This window comes from Eupeodes corollae, chromosome 2, assembly GCF_945859685.1.
Source record: "Eupeodes corollae chromosome 2, idEupCoro1.1, whole genome shotgun sequence".
NCBI lineage: Eukaryota > Metazoa > Arthropoda > Insecta > Diptera > Syrphidae > Eupeodes > Eupeodes corollae.
In genome coordinates, this window is record NC_079148.1 from 134,438,593 (window position 1) to 134,459,806 (window position 21,214).

A 21,214-nucleotide genomic window follows, 5' to 3' on the forward strand; every position below is an offset into this window, starting at 1 on the left:
AGAGACTTGAATTAAATTTTATATAATATATTGTAACGTGATATCAAAGAAGTTTTTTATAAATCAAAAAAACTAAAAAAAAAATTGTCACCTCCAGAATTTGACGAATAAAATATGATTTCATCCCCAAAACAATTTTGTGCAACGAAGAATAAGTTTTTGACATCTGATAAAATTTTGAGAAAAATCAAATTGACAGTTTTTTTATAAAAAATAAAAATCTAAAAAAAAACATTACTCAAAGTTGGTAAAAATGTCATTTTGATAGAAGTAGACTTCACTTAATAGTTAGGTAGATTTCATTGACTAACTTTCCAGTCAACTTTCCATTAAAGTTGCCGTAATTGGAAGATAATTTTTTGGCAGCTGGCCAATCAGATCCTAGGAACTTGCCTTACTTTTAAGTCCCTTATGTCGCCTGATCCTGTCCAATGAAAATGATTACTTGCAATAAATGCAAATTTTAATTTGAAAAATTATTACCGGTTAATATAATATAGCCTTTTCTGGACGTGGAACTTTCCTTAAGTGAAAGGAAAGTTAAAATATAGATTAATAAATGTTATTTTTGAATGGTCGTATGTATATAGTATAGACATAATTGTATCATTCAATAAATAATTGTTCTACCCATTTCAAAAAGAATAGGCTTCGTAATTCATAAGGTAATAGCTCATTAATAATAAGGAGTAAAACAAAGGGTACGTTGTTGATGGTCATGACCGCCTGCGGTAATATTTTCTGCATGGGTAACCAAGGGTCATTTTAATATTTTGGTTTAACTTATTTCATATTGAGGTCTGCTTAGTTCCAGAGTTCATAACGTGACCCTCGGTAACCAATAACAATATGCATTAGGGATTTGTTTACAAACAAAAACCCGTTGCTACAACAGCAGTTTGATTATGTTGATTTTGAATAAACAGTTTTTTTGTTTAGTTTCTTTTCAAATATTTCAAAAATCATACTCAAAGAAAAATTGACATTCAAAAAAAAAAAAAAAAACAATCAAAAAAGAAAATAATAATGAGCAATATATTTACGAAAAAGCTCGAGCGTCTTCATAAGCCACCATGTGACCTAACCATGTACGACAATGAAGAGTATATGAAAAATCCACTTTTGAAATTTCGCTTGTCCGAAGTGAAAGAGAAGCGGCACTTTGCTCTGCTTAAACAAAAAGCCATTGAAGAAAAAATCAAGTTAGCTCGAAGAGCTGGAATCTACCTTGAGCCAATACGACCTCAAAGGGAGTCCTACTACATTGATCAGCTCAAAATTCATGTACGGAAGATTCCTGTGCCAAAGATGCTCTCATCGATCGAGGCCAAAATCAAAAGCTATGCCCCAGCAGAGCTCAAAGCTAAGTATCCAGATTTGGTGAAGTCTTATATGAACGAAGTGCATGAGGAATTCGATAGGCTGATGAAAATCTTTAGCATGAAAAAAATTCTTCGTAATCCAGAATTCGATGACGAAGATCCGGAGGATTTTAATCTGCCTAAACCTGACTTCGGATTTCAGTTCCCAGGACGAACAGCACGTTACGCCAAGGTGTTCCTCGCAAATAAAAAGAAACTCAACGATAATTTGTTGATTGTGTTCCCATTTGTTCGAGCGGTCCTGGCGCTTTCTGAGTCTGATTTTCCAGAGATGATTCACTATTTCAGCAGAAATGAGTATCTCCATTTGAGTAAGGACTTAGAAACGATTTTGCTGTATTCATATGTGAAGGCGTGCAAATTGGATATCGAAACAAGAACTTCGTTCATTCGCTGGAATTGGTATCCCCGCATTGTGGGCATCGTGAAGAAGCACTATCGCAAAAAAACCATCCCTATGGCTCGATGGACAAAAGCTTTCAATTGCATTGAAGGTCTCATTAACCGACAGATAAATAATTTGAAGGTCCGAACTTTGGATGGACTGCTTCGACTATGTGGCAATCCTAAAGATATACCCCAATTTCTGATTAACATCGACTATTATCAGACTCGTGAGTGCATCGATCTAAGTCCGACTTATGAGACTATCGAGGCGGGATTCTGTGCAATAGCCTTGGACATTGCCACTTCTTCAACTGATATGGACCCTTTAAGACCCCAGATTAATCCCTATTTGTCGGGGTATTGCGGCGAATTTTTGCCCATTGAATTAAATCAAACCTTCTTGGATGAGTATTTGCAGAAACTAAGGAGAAGGGTGCTCCAAACATACATCCCCGTTAAGAAGTACTTGAAACGTTTCCAGTGCAAGTACTACTGCTTGTATAGTCGTGAAATTCGTGACGATCTGGAAGAGTTCTTGGGACAGCCGCGGACATTCGAGGAGTACTTTAAAAAGATCGAAATCTACTTTGCGTATATTGATATGTTGCGAAGTGAACCAATGAGAGAGTTTTTTGATATAGCTCTGATAAATAACGGACTAGCGATTGAGAAACTTCGAGATCTTGCAGAGAGTTTAATCCAAAGAATTACCGAGCACATTGTAATCGAACATATGCGAGCCGAAAAGAGAATATGTGACACCTTTGAGGACATCAAGGCAAAGGCATTGAAAATCCCCCGTTCCACAGAGGAGCTCCTCGAAGGGGCAGAGAACATGATCTATGTAAAAAACATCCAAATGGCAGAACTTCGAGATCGAATTCAGTATTGCTTGCGAATAGGCACAGATCTTGTTTCACTCACCGAAATGACTAAGGAGCACATTGACTTGACAGTTCGCACAATCAATTGGTTGAGGGACATCAATGAAGTCTTCGAGTTGAATGCTTTCCAACATGAACAATATAAATTTATGTTCGAGGAACATCTGCAGGACGTTGTGAAAAAACTTAATACGGACATTCTTGAATTCATACCGAAAATGACCGTTCTAAATGATATGTGCGATACTGATAAGTTTCGGGAGTATTATATATTGCTGCAGAATTTCATTGATCAATTGAAGACTTTTGATGATTACATCAAGTGGATCAATAAGGAAGAAAAATTGTACAAAATCCCACAGACCAAGTATCCTACTATGGAGGTTCTCAATGAATTTGTTTATCCATTTGCAACTTTAATGAGGTAAACAATTTGAATGTACGGTTTTGAATTTAATTCAATATTTTGTCTTTATTTTAGGTTATGCATTCGATGGTTGAGATATTATTTTGTTTGGATGGATGGACCTTTCGAGTATTTGGAACCCAAATTTGTTGAAGAGACGACCGATAATTTCTATAAAGACTTTTTGAAAAATCAAAAATATTACCGGAATAAAATCAAACAGGATTTAATTGGTAATCCTGTTTGCCGTTTTCGAGTAAGTTTTTTTTTTCGAATTTTTGTGTTAAAAGGTTATCAGTTTGGACTCACTTAAGGTGACCCTCATTGGGCAGGTTCAGGCAACACAAGGGACTTCATTTGCAGTCAACTTCATTCTGTGAACGTATATTTTGAGCAAGGCAACTAGTTAGCTTTTTAAGTGTCATAAATTTAAAATTCAGAACTTTTCTTCACAAACCTTTACTTCAAGTTCATAGTAGAAAAACTACCAAAGTCATTATTGTCTACAGAACACTCCTCAGGCAAGCTACAAGTCCATTAAATGATGGTGTGCAGAAAATGAATAAAACATTGAGTTAAGTTCAGCTTTCGGTTGAATGAAAAAACATGATCAATTGTCATTTTGACATATGTTGACTTGACTTTATGATCAGGGAGATTTTTCTTGACTAACTTTCCAGTCAACTTTCCAATGAAGTTGCCTTAACTGGAAGACAATTTTTTGACAGCTGGCCAATCAGATGCTAGAAACTTGCCTTACTTTCAAGTCCCTTATGCCTTCAACTTCATTTGCAGTCAACTTCAGTCTTCGAACGTAAATTTTGACCAAGACAACAATGAAGCTGTGCAGAAAATAAATAAATCATAGAGTAGAAAAGTTCAGCGTTCAGTTGAAGGAAAGAACATGATCAGCTGTCATTTTGACATGAGTAGACTTGACTTGATAGTTAGGGAGATTTGTCTTGACTAACTTTCCAACCAACTTTCCAACAAAGTTGCCTTCATTCGAAGGCAAGTTTTTGGCGGCTGGCCAATCAGATGCTAGAAACATGCTTTACTTTCAAGTCCCTTATGTCGCCTGAACCTGCCCATTGTTTTACTTAAATTAAGGCGCTTGAAGAAAGTCCAATATGTATACGTTATGGTTTTCAAATTTTACGTCATCTCTTTTGTTTTCTGGTTTAAATATTGGAGGTGCTTAATAGTTTCCCAAATTAATGGGATATTGTCCTTCTTTTGGTATAATTCTTTTCGTTTAATCTTCTAGGGACAAACAGAAGATCCCGATCCAGAGAAACACCCGGTGCCCTTGAAACTCTGCGCCAAAATGATCAACTGGATAAAAGACTTCCGTTTGGGTGTATTCATGGTCAATATAATGTGCAATCCAGCCCTACGCAAACGCCATTGGGTTGAAATGTCCCAAATAGCCGAATTCGATATAACTCCCGATGCTGGGACAACTCTGCGAAAGCTAATCGACTATAAACTCGATGCCAAATTGGATAGCTTCGAAATAATAAGCGTCAGTGCCAACAAGGAGCTTCAATTGCAAAATAATCTCTTTGCCATGATCAAGGAATGGGATGCAATAAGCTTTCCCACTGGACCATATAAAGAAACTAGTGTACAAATACTTTCGAACCTGGATGATATCCAAGCTCTGCTCGATGATCACATTCTCAAGACCCTGTCGATGCGTGGCTCGGCTTTTATGAAGCCTTGCGAACAAGAAGTTCTCGCATGGTATGATAAACTAATTAGAGTAAATAGAACGCTGGAGCAATGGGGAAAAGTCCAGTCGAACTATCTCTATTTGATGCCTATATTTTCGTCGAAAGACATCATAGCACAGATGCCCGAAGAGGGTCGTCTCTTTGCTCAGGTGGAGCAAACTTTCAAAAGAAACATGGCGATGGTTTTACGAAGTCCACTTGTCATGGTAACTGGTCCCGCTATGGGAATGCTTGAATCCCTTATCAAAGCTGTTGAATTGCTCGATGACATAACAAATGGGGTGAATGCTTATTTGGAGAAGAAGCGTTTGTATTTTCCGAGGTTCTTCTTTCTGTCCAACGATGAAATGCTCGAGATACTCTCCGAAACTAAGGATCCCCTTAGGGTTCAGCCACACTTGGGGAAATGTTTCGAGGGTATCAATAATCTTGAGTTTGATCAGAAACTCAATGTCCTCTCTATGAACAGCGCCGAGGCGGAAAATATCAAGTTCGTTGAAATGGTGTCCACTTCGGCTGCTGGAGGTAGCGTTGAAAAATGGCTGGTTGGTGTCGAGGAACAGATGCTGTCTGCCGTGAGGTACCAAACCGAACTCAGCTACTATGACTACCCGAAAAAGAAGCTTGGCGATTGGGTGGTGGATTGGCCGCAAATGGTGGTCTTATGTGTCTCCCAGATTTATTGGGCCACAAATGTTCATCTTCATCTACGATCTACGGAACCGAATGCAATGTCCATGTTTCTTAAGGAGCTGAATGAAGAACTGACTGATATTGTGGCGCTAATCCGTCGGAAGGATATCTCGAATTTGGGCAGAATCACCATAAAGTCACTCATAGTCATAAATGTTCATGCCAAGGATGTGATAAACGGTCTCATTGAGGCGGACGTAACTGACGAATCAGATTTCGCATGGCTGTCGCAGCTAAGATACTACTGGGAGAAGGACGATACTCTTGTTCGAATCATAAATGCAACAGTTCCTTATGCAAATGAATACCTTGGAAACTCGGATCGGCTTGTTATTACGCCTCTCACTGATCGTTGTTATCGAACTTTGATTGGTGCTTATCAACTACATTTGAATGGTGCTCCGGAGGGTCCAGCAGGAACTGGAAAAACAGAAACCACAAAAGATCTTGCCAAGGCACTTGCTGTGCAATGCAAAGTCTTCAATTGCTCCGACGGACTGGATTACAAGGCAATGGGGAAGTTTTTCAAAGGCCTTGCTTCTTGTGGCGCTTGGGCTTGCTTCGATGAGTTCAACCGTATTGAACTTGAGGTTCTTTCAGTGGTGGCTCAGCAGATTCTATGTATAATCCAGGCCGTTCGAAGTAACGCAACAAAATTCATGTTCGAAGGAACCGAATTGACTTTGAATCCTGCGTGTTACGTTTGCATCACAATGAATCCCGGCTATGCGGGTCGTTCCGAGCTTCCCGACAATCTGAAGGTTCTTTTTCGATCTGTGGCAATGATGGTCCCAGATTATGCGATGATTGGAGAGATCTCTCTGTACTCTTTCGGGTTTGTCAATGCCAGAAATCTTGCGGTGAAGATTGTCACCACTTACAGACTGTGCTCAGAGCAGCTGTCATCACAAAACCACTACGATTATGGAATGCGAGCTGTGAAAAGCGTCCTGTCTGCCTGCGGCAACATCAAGAAGATGTTTCCCGATGAAAATGAAGACATTCTACTGCTTCGATCACTTTTGGATGTAAATTTGCCCAAATTTCTCTCCTTTGATATTCCGCTTTTCGAGGGAATCATTTCTGATTTGTTCCCTGGAGTAACTCTACCTAGTCCAGACTATAATCTAATTACCGAGGCGTTCAATCGCATCTGTGGGGAGTTAAATCTCCAGCCGACTGACAGCTTCCTCACAAAAGTCATTCAAACCTACGAGATGATGATTGTTCGACATGGCTTCATGATGGTCGGCGAGCCGATGGCTGGAAAAACGAAAACTTTGCAAGTTCTCGCCAGAATCTTATCCTCACTGAAGGACACCGGATCGAGTCCATACTTTCAAGACGTTCAAATGGGCATAGTAAATCCCAAAGCTATAACTATGAATCAACTATACGGCGCATTCGATCCGGTGTCATACGAATGGACAGACGGTATAGTTGCCACGATATTCCGGAACTTTGCGATGGACAATTCTCCAGATCGTAAATGGGTAAGATGGTCTTGATTTCATTTCCAAAACTCCTAAAACCTATATTTTTATTTTCTCTTTTAGGTTATTTTTGATGGCCCGGTGGATGCTGTGTGGATAGAAAACATGAATACAGTATTGGATGACAATAAGAAGCTTTGTTTGACTTCCGGTGAAGTGGTAACAATGTCAAATGAAATGTCGATGATTTTTGAAGTTATGGACCTGGCTCAAGCTTCACCGGCTACTGTGTCACGTTGTGGTATGATTTATATGGAAACAGCTACTCTTGGTTGGCAAACCTTTACTAAATCCTGGCTCAATAGATGCGATGAAAGATGGGCAGATGAGGATGGCAAAGTATATGTGATGGCTTTGTGTAGTTGGCTTTTGCCACAGGTAGGTGTATGCAGGGCGTTGTGGGCCTTTCCGAGTTGGTATTTAACAATTGGTTTCTTTTAGTGCCAAGCCTTTATTAGAAGATCGTGTACTCAGCTCCTACGACCTGGAGAGTTCAGTGTCCTTCGGACAACTTTTGATCTCTTTGAGATGTTAATGCAAGAAGCTATCGAAGAAAATCTCGAAGATTTCCAACGTTACATGATAACTTATCTCCAAGCATCAATGCTTTATTCCATTGTTTGGGGCATTGGTGGAATATTGGACACAAACTCACGTCTCCATTTCGATACATTTTTAAGAAAGGTAAATTGCCAAAATCATACTTCAGCTGTTTTTTAATTTTAAAATTAATCTTTAATAGTTATGGAGCCAAGATGAAGAAGGCAAAAGTAACATACCTGAAGCTATTGATAAACTTGAAGTAGCCTATCCAATGGAAGGTCTTCTCGTAGATTATGTTTATATGTTCAAACAGAAAGGTTCATGGAAATACTGGCCGGAGTTAGTGAAGAAAATGGAGCCTGAGGAAGCAGCTTCTGGGGTTCAAATACCAACGATTGACACTGCAAGGTATATGCATTTATTGGAAATGCACATTAAGGTAGGTAACTCTGTAAGGCATCTTTGAAAGGTAGCTTAGATTTATTTTGTACGTCTCTATTTAGCACGAGAAGAAGTTCTTACTTGTTGGACCAACTGGAACTGGAAAGAGTGCCTACATCCAGAACATGCTTATGAATAAGCTCTCACCCCAGGAGTACATGTCGACGTTTGTGACTTTCACTGTCATGATAACTGCCAATCAGACACAGGATTTAGTCATTTCTAAGGTGATTGCTTAGCTTTTGTAAAGTCTAATGGTTAATACGTTTTTTCTTCCAGCTTTTTAAACTCAAACGAGGTATTTATGGCCCACCGAAAGGTCAAACTGCTCTCATATTTGTCGACGATATGAATATGCCAGCTAAGGAGGTCTATGGTGCTCAACCGCCATTGGAGCTTCTGCGACAATATTTCGACTTTGGACATGTGTATGACCTTAAGGATACCTCAAAGATTTTTCTTAAAAACTTGTTAATAATTTGCGCCTGTGGATTGCCTGGAGGTAGTCGACAGGATGTTTACGCCCGGTTCCTGTGCCACTTCAACATATTCTCCATAAACACCTTCGCCGAGGACACTATGAATAGAATATTTGTCTATGTGCTCCTCAACGGATTCAAGAAGTCAGGTCATAGTCATGACGTGTTTCAGAGCAGTCAGCAAATCGTAAGTGCTACTCAGCAGATTTATAAGTACGTTCAAACCGAGTTGAGGGCAACACCGGATAAGTCACATTATATCTTTAATCCACGGGACATTTCCCGAGTTGTAACTGGTTGTGCTCTGCTGAGGAAGGAGTCGGTGGATAATAAGAAGATATTTGCTCGTCTTTGGTATCACGAGGCTATGCGGGTGTTCTATGATCGTTTGGTCGATGAGACCGATCAGCGTTGGATTTTCGGAAAGCTCAATGAGTGTATCAAAGAGAATTTCAAGGAACGAATTGAGACCCTCTTCGAGCAATATGTCGAAGAGGATGGGCAAGTGAGTCTCGAAGCTGTGAATCGTATGATCTTTGGCGTGTACATGGACGAAGACAATGAACCAGATGAGAAGAAATATGAGGAAGTCCCATCGATGGAAACTTTTAGCAAGATTGCCTATCAGAATCTGGAAGAATACAATGCGACTAGAAGGACCAAAATGGACATAGCCTTATTCACCTATGCACTACAGCATTTGAACAAGATCTGTCGGATCATATCGATCCAGGGTGGTAGTGCTCTGTTGGTGGGTATCGGTGGCTCAGGCAGACAATCACTGACGAAGCTCGCTGCCACAATATGCGGCACGTCTCTGTTCCAACCGGAAATAACGAAAAACTACGGAGTCAACGATTGGCACGATGATATAAAGAATATCCTCAAGGAAGCTGGAGGAATTGGGAAACATACTGTATTCCTGATGACTGAGAATCAAATTAAAATGGAACTCTTCCTGCAAGACATCGATTGCCTTTTGAATCAAGGTGAGGTTCCGAATATCTACGCCATCGATGAAAAGCAGGAACTGTTGGAACTCGTTCGTCTGGCAGCGCAGGGAGGAAATCGTAACATCGACATCTCCCCGCTACAGGTGTTCTCATATTTTGTCAATCGATGTCGGCAGAAGTTGCACATAATTCTGTGCTTCAGTCCAATTGGGGATTCGTTAAGAAACAGGATTAGATTGTACCCGTCCTTGGTCAACTGTTGTACAATCGATTGGTTCCAGATCTGGCCGGAAGAAGCTTTACAAATGGTTGCGAAAATATCCATGGAAGACGTCAACGTGGAGTCCGAGGTAAAGGATGCCATAGTCGTTAGTTGCCAATATTTTCATTTGAGCGCAAACAATGTTATCAAAGAATTCTTCGCGGAGACCAATCGCATTGTGTACATCACTTCGGCTTCATTTCTAGAGTTAATTCGATCATTCCGAATTCTGGTGAGTCGTAAGCAGACTGAAACTATGGAGGCCAAGATGCGATACATTGGCGGCTTAGAGACACTTAAAGTTGCCGCCGAGGCTATTTCTGTGATGCAGGTTCAGCTGAATGCCTTGCAACCAAAGCTGTTGGAAATGGCCAATGCCTCGCGAAGAATGATGGAGGAAATCAATACCGAGACAATAGCTGCTAGTGCTGCTGCCGAGCAGGTCAAGAAGGACGAAATTGTAGCTGGAGCTCAGGCAAAAGCCGCGCAATCGCTGAAGGATGAATGTGAGAAGGATCTGGCTCAGGCGATTCCAGTACTTGAGGAAGCCATCTCAGCTTTGAATACACTAAAGCCGGCTGACATAACGTTGGTCAAATCTATGAAGAATCCTCCCTCGGTAATTAAACTGGTTATGGCGGCGGTTTGTGTGATAAAAGGCGTTCCCGCTGATCGAATCAACGATCCAGCCACGGGGAAGATGGTCAATGACTACTGGGGTCCCAGCAAGCGAATTCTGGGTGACATGAATTTCCTTCAAGCTCTCAAGGACTTCGACAAGGACAATATCAGTCCTGAGATAATGAAAAAAATCCGAAAAGACTTCATCCCACACAAGGATTTCCAACCGAAAATTGTAGCAAAGGCGTCAAGCGCTGCAGAGGGACTCTGCAAGTGGATCATTGCAATGGATTTGTACGACAATGTTGCCAAAATTGTTGCCCCAAAAAAAGCAAAGTTGCAGGCCGCTGAAAAGGAATACTCCGATACAATGCAAATCCTCAATGAGAAACGAGAGATGGCTGAGGCGTTGGAGCGCAAGGTGGCTCTTTTGAATGAGGACTTGGAAAAGGCGAATAAAGAAATGGAAAGAACTCAGGACGTGGCTGATTTGTGTGAGAACAAGCTCAGGCGGGCTGAGGCCCTTATCGGAGGTCTAGGAGGGGAAAAGAGCCGTTGGACTGAAGCTGCTGAGACCCTTCAGGCTACATACGACCATTTGCCAGGTGATATACTTCTATCGTGCGGTGTAATTGCTTATCTAGCCACATTGACGGCACCATTCCGAAATCGGTGCATTGAAGACTGGTTCAAAAAATGTCAGTCTCTGAATATTCCTTGTTCGACAGTTTATAGCATCATAAGCAGTCTTGGCACGGAGATAGCCATTCAGCAGTGGAATATTTACGGACTACCTAGAGACGCATTCTCTTCAGAGAATGCCATAATTTCATCGAATTCCGGAAGATACAGCCTTTTTATTGATCCCCAGGGACAGGCAAATAAATGGATCAAGAACATGGAACGCAACAATAGACTTAAAGTGGTCAAATTCAGTCAGAAGAACTACATGAAAACCATAGAGACTTCGCTGGAAAGTGGCCAACCTGTGCTTATCGAAAATATTTTGGAAGAGATCGAAGTTCCGCTAGATCCGATTCTGTTGAAGAACACCTTCGTCCAAGGCGGACAGGAGTATGTAAGTTTGGGCGACAATATCGTGCCAATATCGAAGAACTTCCGCTTGTACATGACCTGCAATCTCAGGAACCCACATTTCCTCCCAGAGACCTACAACAAAGTTACCATAATTAACTTTGCCCTAACCCAAAGTGGACTCGAGGATCAGTTATTGAGTATAGTTGTTGCAAAGGAACGTCCTGATCTGCAAGAAATGCGAGAGGCTTTAACCGAGCAAGCAGCGAAAAATAAGGCTGCTCTAAAGGATGCCGAAGATATGATTCTTAAGACCCTTTCCTCATCCCAAGGTGACATCTTGGAAGATGAGGGTGCTATACGTATATTAGACGAATCCAAGAATCTATCCGTGGACATTGTGGCCAAGCAGTTGGCTTCGCGAGAAACCGAGGAGAAAATCGATGCTTTCAGACTCAACTACAAACCAGTGGCAGCGCATTCGTCGGTCTTGTACTACACCATTACAGACCTCCCCAATATAGACCCGATGTATCAGTTCTCCCTGAATTGGTACATCAACCTGTACATGTACTCAATCGAAAATGCGAACAAATCGAAGGACCTGGCGCGAAGGGTGAAATTCCTCGTCGATGCCATAACCCAAAACCTCTACAACAACGTTTGCCGATCGATCTTCGAAAAGGACAAGCTCCTATATTCATTCATTTTGGCCACAAAACTCATGCTGGATGCACGCCAAATTGAAATGGCTCATGTAATGCATTTGCTAACAGGCGGAGGTACTCAAGATGTAGCCGATGATAAGCCAAATCCAGATCCCTCTTGGATATCCGAAGCGATGTGGCAGAACATTCAAAAGCTTGAATACATTTCTGCTTTCAAGTCCTTTGTGGAATCGTTCAAGGCAAACCTAAATGAATGGCTTGCGTTCTACGACCATTCCGACCCCCAGACTCTACCGTTGCCTTCAATCTGGGAAACCAAGTGCACACGATTTGAAAAAATATTGATTCTACAAGCTTTGAGGCCGGACAAAGTTTTCATGGCTATAAATCTTTTCATTACAGCCGAACTTGGAGTGAAATTCGTATCACCACCTCCATTTGATATTGCCAATTCTTTTCAGGAATCCAATTGTTTGACTCCGTTGATTTTTATTCTTTCTCCTGGTGCAGATCCAATGGGATCACTGTTACTCTATGCCGAACGCATGGGATTTGACGAAACATTCAAGAGCATCTCATTGGGACAGGGCCAGGGCCCAATAGCAATGAAGATGATTGAAGAAGCTCAAGAAGCTGGTTATTGGGTTTGCTTACAGAACTGTCATTTGGCTGCTTCATGGATGCCGTCACTGGAATATATGTGGGAGAATATGGATAGCTATAATACATTTCGTAAGTACAAAAGGTCCTTTATGTTACAAATCATTTACAAAGCTTCTATTATATTATAGAAACGTTTCGGTTGTGGCTCACAAGTTATCCCAGTGATGAGTTCCCCGTGTCTCTGCTTCAAAATGGCGTAAAGATGACAAATGAACCACCAACAGGGCTTCAGCAAAATCTCATCCGCTCATACAACTCCGAACCTATGAACGATAACACTTTCTACACTGGTAAGTTCTATGGACTAATAAAATTGAGGAGCTTAAAATTGTTTTACTTTGATTTCTAGGTTGCCCCAAACAGGATCGTGCATTCACAAGACTCCTCTATGGCATATGTTTCTTCCATGCCGTTGTGCAGGAGCGCAGGAAGTTCGGTCCTCTTGGCTGGAACATTCAATATGGATTCAATGAGTCGGACTTTCAAATATCCGTGCAACAGCTTCATGTAAGATAGTTTTTATGGCTCATGCTACAAATTTGATACGATTACTCATTTTAAGATGTTCCTAAATCAATATGATCATGTCCCTTACGCCGCTATATCGTATCTCACTGCTGAGTGTAACTACGGTGGGCGTGTAACCGATGCTTGGGATCGTCGAGCTATCGTAACCATTCTCGCAGACTATGTAAATGAAGAAGCTGCTACAAATCATAAGTATATGTTTGCCAACGACGATGTGTACATTCTGCCTAGAAAAACGGAACACCGTGAGATCTTGAGATACGTCCAAGAGTACATACCATCACTTCCACCTCCAGAAGTCTATGGACTTCACAGTAATGCCGGAATTACTCGTGATCTTCAAATGACCAATACTTTACTGGACTCCATGATCCTGACTTTGGGAAGTTCTTCAGCTCATACCAGTGATGAAGATAGTGAAGCTAGTCTTTTGGCAACAATTTATCAAATCCAATCGAATATGCCCCCAGAATTTGATATCGAAATGGCTAAGGAAAAATATCCTGTTGATTATAACGAATCAATGAATACCGTTATTGTGCAGGAAATGGAAAGATTTACTAAGCTTCAAAAAGAAATCATTGCAACTTGTGTTGAATTGCAGAAGGCAATTAAGGGAATCTCCGTAATGACACCTCAACTAGAACTGGTCATACAAGCAATTCAGTTTAAGAAAATTCCCACCAAATGGATGTCAAAATCTTATCCAAGCCTAAAGCCCCTAAGTTCTTATATTGTGGACTTTTACAAACGTCTCAAATGGCTTCAGAATTGGTATGATAACGGTAAACCTTCGACATTTTGGATTTCAGGGTTTTTCTTTACTCAAGCTTTCTTAACTGGGGCAATGCAAAATTTTGCTAGAAAATATAAAATTCCCATCGACACCCTTACATTTGATTTTGTTGTTTTAGATGCAAAAAGGTATCACATGCAGATCCACTTAGGGAAGTTTTAAAGAATTAAAGTTTCTATTTTTGTTTAGTATGGATTCACCGCCAGAAGATGGCGTTTACATCAATGGCATATTTCTCGAAGGTGCCCGCTGGAATTGGGAAAAAAAAATTCTCAATGAACAAATACCGAAGATTTTAATTGCTGATGTTCCAGCTATCCATTTGGTTGTAAGTTAAATTAATTGATCGATGGCATCGATATTTTTGATTGTTTCATTCAATTTGCAGCCTGTATTGATGGTTAAATTGGACGAAGGAAGTCGTTACAAATGTCCACTTTATAAGACTTCAGAGCGAAAGGGTATTCTTTCGACTACTGGCCACTCAACAAATTATGTGATTCCAATTTTATTGCAAACATTGCTACCAGCTTCTCATTGGGTCAAAAGGAGTGCAGCTTTGATTTGTCAAACTAGCAATTAAGATAACTAGGTTAGGTCTCTTTTTTACGAAAATTTGTACGGAATTCATTATATTTTTTAAATAATACCTTCATATACAGAATTACACTGATTTTTACTTATGAAAAAAAGCTACATGTATTGTTTCGCACAATTGCAAGTATTTTGCAAGTTTGTCAAACTTGCTCAAGTAGAATAAGAACAACTTATGGCCACAAACGAGTCGTGTAAATATGAAAACAATATTTGTATTTTACTGCCCTAAAATTTATTTTCTATTTTTAACTGAAGACTGTGCCAATAACGTTGTAAGAATTCTTAAATTATTTTCATAAAATTTGTTTCTAAGAAAAAGAACAAATATTTAGGTACAATTTTATATTAAGTTGCCTTTAAATTCCTAAAACTAGCCTTCAATTTTATTAGTACATTTTTTTGACACACATAAATAGTGAACATTAAAGTGATTGGGCAGGTTCAGACGCCATAAGGGACTTGAAAGTAAGACAAGTTTCTAGCCTCTCATTGGCCAGCTGCCAAAAAATTACCTTCCAATTAACGCAACTTTAATGGAAAGTTGGCTGGAGAGTTAGTCAAGAAAAATCTCCTTAACTGTAAATTTCAAGTGAACTTATGTCACAATGACAATTGATGATGTTTTTTAATTCAACTGAAAGCTGAACTTTATTACTCCGTGAATTATTTGTTCTCTATTCCTTGTCAAATTGGAAAAGAAATTAGTAATATTTCTCTACAATACAAAATACAAATCGTGATGGATTTGTAGCTTGCCTGAGGAGTGACAATATTGTTTTTGATAGTTGTTGTACAATGAACTGAGAGTAGAGGTAAGTGAAGTAAATTTCCAAGTTTGAAGATTATGACAGTTGAAAAACTTACTAGTTGCTTGTTCAAAATGTACGTTCAGAGAATGCAGTTGACTGCAAATGAAGTCCCTAATGTTATCTGAACCTGCCCATTGTCTTGCTGAAAAATAATCGGGAGCAATCCAAAAATATCCTAGAACTGAGGTAAGGCTGTCTCCAAAATAGTTTTGTAGTAGGTTGCTGTCTTTTTACAATTTACATGAACTAAATCAATTGTGGCATAAAATGATATGGCACCCTTTACCAAAACTCCCGGCTATGATGGCTATCTAAGAACAACTTTTCTTATCATCATGGAAGTAATAAATTATATCCGCCGGACGGAATGAATTTCTTTTCATCTCAAAAGAGCACCGTTTGATAAGATTCTACTATCAGTACTCCACGTCATGGGGTACCTTGCAAAATTGAGCTTTCATAGAACGATTTGCTTCATGTAACTTAAAAAACGAACAAATTCGATTGTACCTACAGTTGTGTTCAAAAAAATAGGAGTGCCTGTTCTTTTTAAATTAAATCGTGACTCAAAAGTTGTATAATTTTTTTAAATTTATTTTTTTCTTTTGTACAAAATAAGTAATCCAGTCTTTTATTGTTATGCTTAAAGACTACTTTGTTTAAAACAAATAAGGTAGCCAAAACGAATTGTTCAAAATAATAGGAGTAAACAAAATAAAGTATAAAAACTAAAACAAAAATATTTATTAAGATTTTTTTGTCAGTTTTTTGTGGAAAATCCTTTGTTTTTTTATAATTGCTGCACATCTGCGTAGCATAGAGTTCAGAAGGGCCTGACAACGCTCAACTGGAATTTGGTTAAATGTTTGCTCGACTGCGTCCCACAACTGCCTTGAATTCAAGGGTCTTCGTCGAGAAACACCTGTTTCACATCTGCCCATACATTTTCTATGGGATTGAGGTCAGGCGACTGAGCTGGACAGTCCATGACCTCAACCCCATTGACCCGAAACCATTCCTTGGCTGACTTACTGGTGTGTTTCGGGTCGTTGTCTTGTTGAAATACCCATTTAACCGGCATATTCCAACTCGCATAAGGCAGCATCACACTGGACATTATATCCACATAAACGCGCTGGTCCATCGTGCCAATGATTTGATGCATGGGGCCAACACCAGCATATGAGAAACTGCCCACGCCATCAGTTTAGCACCTTCATGCTATAACGTTTTAATGGTGTACCGAGGCTTAAACTCAAAATTTTCTGGACGTGGGACGTATTGCCTAGAGCCAGTTCCACCGAATAAAACAATTTTGGTCTCGTCAGTCCACAAAATGTTTCGATGTTTCTCTGCAGGCCAATTAGTATGGCTTCTTGCAAATTTCAAAAGAGCGGCTACATGTTTTTTTTGTAAGCATCGGGACTTTTCGTGGACTGCGAGCGGAAAGATTGTGTTCCAACAATTGCTTTTTATTGTTACGCTACTTACTGCCAGTCCTAGATCTTCCTGGATCATCTTAGAGGACGCAAAAGGATCCTTTCAACTGTAGCGAACAATACGACGATCGTCATTTTCACTCGTTTCTCGTTTCCGTCCCCGGGTTTCGACTTTTTTTTTTATATTTCACAGCATTGGCGATCATTTGGTCAGAGCACCCTAACATCAACTTTATATCCTTATACGTTTTTCCTTCATTTCGCAACTTTTGTATGATTTCCCGTTTTTCGTCGGTGCAGTGCTTCCCTCGGCCCACTAAATAACCAAACTTGTTTAGATATTCCAACTATTTAATATTCCTATTTTAATTTAGTTACTTACTGTTTATTTTTTTTAAGTTTTTGATTTTTTTTTAAGTACAATATAACTCACACTCCTATTGTTTTGAATAGCCTGATTGAGAGAAAAAATCATTTGATCTCTGGTTACAAATGTAAACGGTTATGAATTCCAAAACCAGTTCATTATTTTATCATCTTTAATGTTCCGTTATCCCGTTATATTATACCGGTAGAGAAATGAGCTGATACACATGGTAAAAAAAACACTTGAGCAAATTTTGTAAAAGCACTCCTATAATTTTGAACACAGCTGCATGTACACCGTTATCGTGCAAATTGTTTCGTTTTTGTTCCGCTTTTTATGTACTCGTAATCTAGGCCCACGTTCAAAATTCCAGCATTTTCACCTAAGACTTTTTTATAATCTTTTCGATCGAAAAAAGTAGTTTTTGTAAGGTTTTCGGTAAATTTAAGCATTTCTTAGAAAATGGTATGCAAATATGACTTATACCCCTATTACCATTGGCGAGTCGAATGAATAAACGTGAGTGAGAGAAATTTGAGATTGATCTAACTCTATTGTCGATATCGAATTTTCGTTGATTTGAACGTCATTCGTGTTATTATTTGTCGAACGTTCATATTATGTGAGAAAAGGTCAAAGCTTATGCAAAAATGTAAAAGAAATTTCGGAAAATAAAACAATACAAGTTCATAATGATATTTCATTTCTTTTATAAAATAACATGAATCAATGCATTTTTATTGAGCTGCAAGAGAACTTATACAAATCAGTACGAAAAGTTAGTCGAACTGATGGAATAGTACCCCAATGTAGCGAGGTGTTGGAGAGTTTTATTCTTCAAAAAAAATACCAAAAGGAATATTGGGACCGATTTGCTACAACCCTCAACTCAATTGGGCCACCTAGTCACGATGGAAAAGAAAAATTGTTGATTGATGAAATAAAAATAAAAATACTACCAAGGAACATTGAACGTTCTCCTCTTTGGTACCACGTTTCAAGAACTGACTTAAGATTACTGGAGTTCCATACAAAGGAATCATGAGTCAACATTACGAATACACATTTTATCGTCACACGTCTTAAAACCTTGCACTAAAAACCATTCAGTATTTAAACTGCCACTTACTTACTTACTTAGCGCCACAGTCCTGTGTGAACTAGGGCCTCACCCAACAAACTTCTCCATCTAGCTCGGTTCCTAGCTAGATGTCTCCAGTTTCGCGCTCCAAGTTGGGTGAGGTCACCTTCCACTTGTGCGCGCCACCTGATCCGCGGTCTTCCTCTACTGCGCTGTCCTGTGGGTGCGGATTCGAAGACTTTCCGGGCCGGAGCATTGGTTTCCATGCGCTCTACGTGACCCAGCCATCTTAGTCGTTGGACTTTTCCTCTTCTTGCTAAGTCTACGTCGCTGTACAGCTCGTACAGTTCGTCGTTCCATCTTCTCCTCCACTCCCCTTCGATGCATACGGGACCGTAGATCACACGAAGAACTTTTCTCTCGAAGCGACCCAAGGTGCTTTCATCCGCTTTTGTCATGGTCCATGCTTCTGCACCGTATAGCAGGACGGGGATGATAAGGGTCTTATATAGCAACACTTTGGTCCCTCGAGAGAGGACATTACCACTCAATTGCTTTCTTAGTCCAAAGAAACAGCGGTTAGCAAGAGTTATTCTGCGTTTGATCTCAGCGCTGGTGTTGTTTTCTGCGTTTACAGCGGAGCCTAGGTAGACGAAGTCCTTGACTACCTCAAAGGTACGTCTGTCGATTGTGATGTTTTGACCAAAACGTCGGTGTTGTATGTCCTTTCTAGACGACAGCATGTACTTTGTTTTGCCCTCATTAACCGTTAAACCCATTTTTGCCGCCTCTGCCTCAATACTCACAAAAGCCCCATTGACATCACGCTGAGTTCTTCCGATTATGTCAATGTCATCAGCATATGCCAGTAATTGGACAGACTTTTGAAAGATAGTGCCTCTAATGTTGACGTGTGAGCTCTGCACTATTCTTTCAAGCACGATGTTAAAAAAATCGCATGACAGCGCATCACCTTGTCTAAAGCCTTTTTTGACATCAAAAGGTCTGTTAGGTTGTTTCCAACCTTTATGGAGCAGAGTGAATTCTCCATGGTCATCCTGCACAAACGGACGAGTTTGGCAAGGATGCCAAAACTAGACATGGCTATATACAGCTCGTCCCTGTAGATGCTGTCACATGCGGCCTTGAAATCGATGAAAAGATGGTGGGTGTCGATTTGGTGTTCTTGGGTTTTTTTTTACAGAATCTGCCGTAATGTGAATATTTGATCAATTGTGGACTTTCCTGGTCTAAAACCACACTGACGATGGGCTTTAGACGTTCACATATTACGGCAGAGAAGATTTTATAGGCGATGTTAAGTAGACTTATTCCTCTATAGTTGATGCAGTTTAGGGGGTCTCCTTTTTTCAGGATCGGGCAAACAATACTGAGGTTCCATTCATCGGGCATGCTTTCTTCCGACCATATCTCACAGATAAGTTGGTGTATGCTCCTAACCAACTTATATCCAGCTGCTTTAAAGAGTTCGGCATTCAAGCCATCCGCTCCAGCGGCTTTATTAGACTTCAGCTTAGATATGGCAATCTTTACTTCGTCTAAGTTGGGAGGACGGGATTGTTGGCTTTCGTCGTCTATGTTGAATGGATCATCCTGCCTGACAGCGGCATTCGGTTCGTCAACGCCGTTATACAGTCTGCAGAAGTGGTCCTTCCATATCCTCAGCATTGACTGCGGTTCCACTATGATGTTTCCACTTTCGTCTTTGCAGCCTTCGGTTCTAGGTTTATGTACCTGTGAATTTCGTTTCACCTGTTCATAAAACTTTCGAACTTCATTCCTGCTTTTAAACCTCATAACATCTTCGACCGCAAGCTTCTCATGCCTTCTCTCTGCAAAATCTATGAGCCTGAATCCGTTGTCGGAAGTGTTGTCGTGCAGGCTGTTCTTCCCGATTATTCCACCAAAGATGTCTTCCATTCCTAGCTTGGCATTAAAATTGCCCAGGACTATTTTAATATCGTAGCTAGGGCACTGCTCATATGTTTTGTCTAAGAGCTCGAAGAAAATATCTTTGTTGTTGTCGTCTTTCTCTTCTGTGGGGGCGTGCGCGCATATCACGCTAGTGTTGCCGAATTTAACCTTGATCCGTATGGTCATGAGGCGCTGATTGATGCACCTATAGCTCAAGACTTCTTGCCTAAGTCTGGCTCCAATGACGAAGTCGCATCCAAATAAGCGGTGTTGGTTTTCTTGGTAGCAGTCACCATAGAAAATATCCCAGTCTGTCATCCTCTTTTTGCCCGGCCCATCCCATCGTATTTCCTGGATGGCGGTAATATCTGCTTTATATCGTTCTGGGGCCTCCGCTAATTCTTCGGCCGCACGTGGTCTGTTAAGGGACCTAACATTCCACGTGCATATCCGAAGTTCGTTGTCCTTTATTCGTTTGCGTTGGTTGTCAACAGTAAATCCGTCCGTATCCGAGGCTTGTTGGTGCTTCGCAACTATGAAAGCTTTTACGTGGCCAGGAAGTCACCCCGACGCACAACCTCCAACCTGGAGGGCCTGATCCTAAGTATAACTTCAAGGATGGGGAGCCGGATAAAACCGCTCCTTACAGGCCTGGGCTCCGAATAAGTCGAAGAGGCCCTATAAGGTGTTCACTAAGTAGTTCAACCTTACTGGAACTGTAGACGCCACCGTTGATTCCATCTCGGGAATTTCTCCGCTGCCATCTGGATAAGGAGAGGTGCCTTAGTGGAAACACCTCTCCCCACCTCTCTCGTTTGCTGCCCCCAACAACTGAGATCAACGCGTGCTTAAAATCATCTCTAGAAACTGTTTTTATGACAAAACAACGTGTGTCGAGTCAGTTAGTTTTTACAAAAACTTGGAAACTGTTGTATATATTAATTAATTACTTAACTGCCAAATTGATTTCTCTTAATATTCCAAGATTTTATTATTTAAATGTACATAATATGGAT

The 21,214-nt window shown here is 40.3% G+C and overlaps 1 protein-coding gene across 1 annotated transcript; it reads left to right on the forward strand.

Annotated features, from left to right (window-relative positions):
- The first annotated feature begins 956 nt into the window (after positions 1-956).
- LOC129947975 (dynein axonemal heavy chain 12) lies at positions 957-14,628 on the forward strand. The gene is made up of 13 exons (XM_056058767.1): positions 957-3,077; positions 3,135-3,315; positions 4,327-6,981; positions 7,045-7,359; positions 7,423-7,665; positions 7,724-7,963; positions 8,028-8,192; positions 8,245-12,715; positions 12,775-12,936; positions 12,996-13,153; positions 13,209-14,098; positions 14,160-14,298; positions 14,359-14,628. Exons 1-13 carry the CDS (start codon positions 1,027-1,029, stop codon positions 14,551-14,553), a joined length of 11,865 nt encoding a protein of 3,954 aa, XP_055914742.1. The 5' UTR covers positions 957-1,026; the 3' UTR covers positions 14,554-14,628.
- The last annotated feature ends 6,586 nt before the right edge of the window (positions 14,629-21,214 follow it).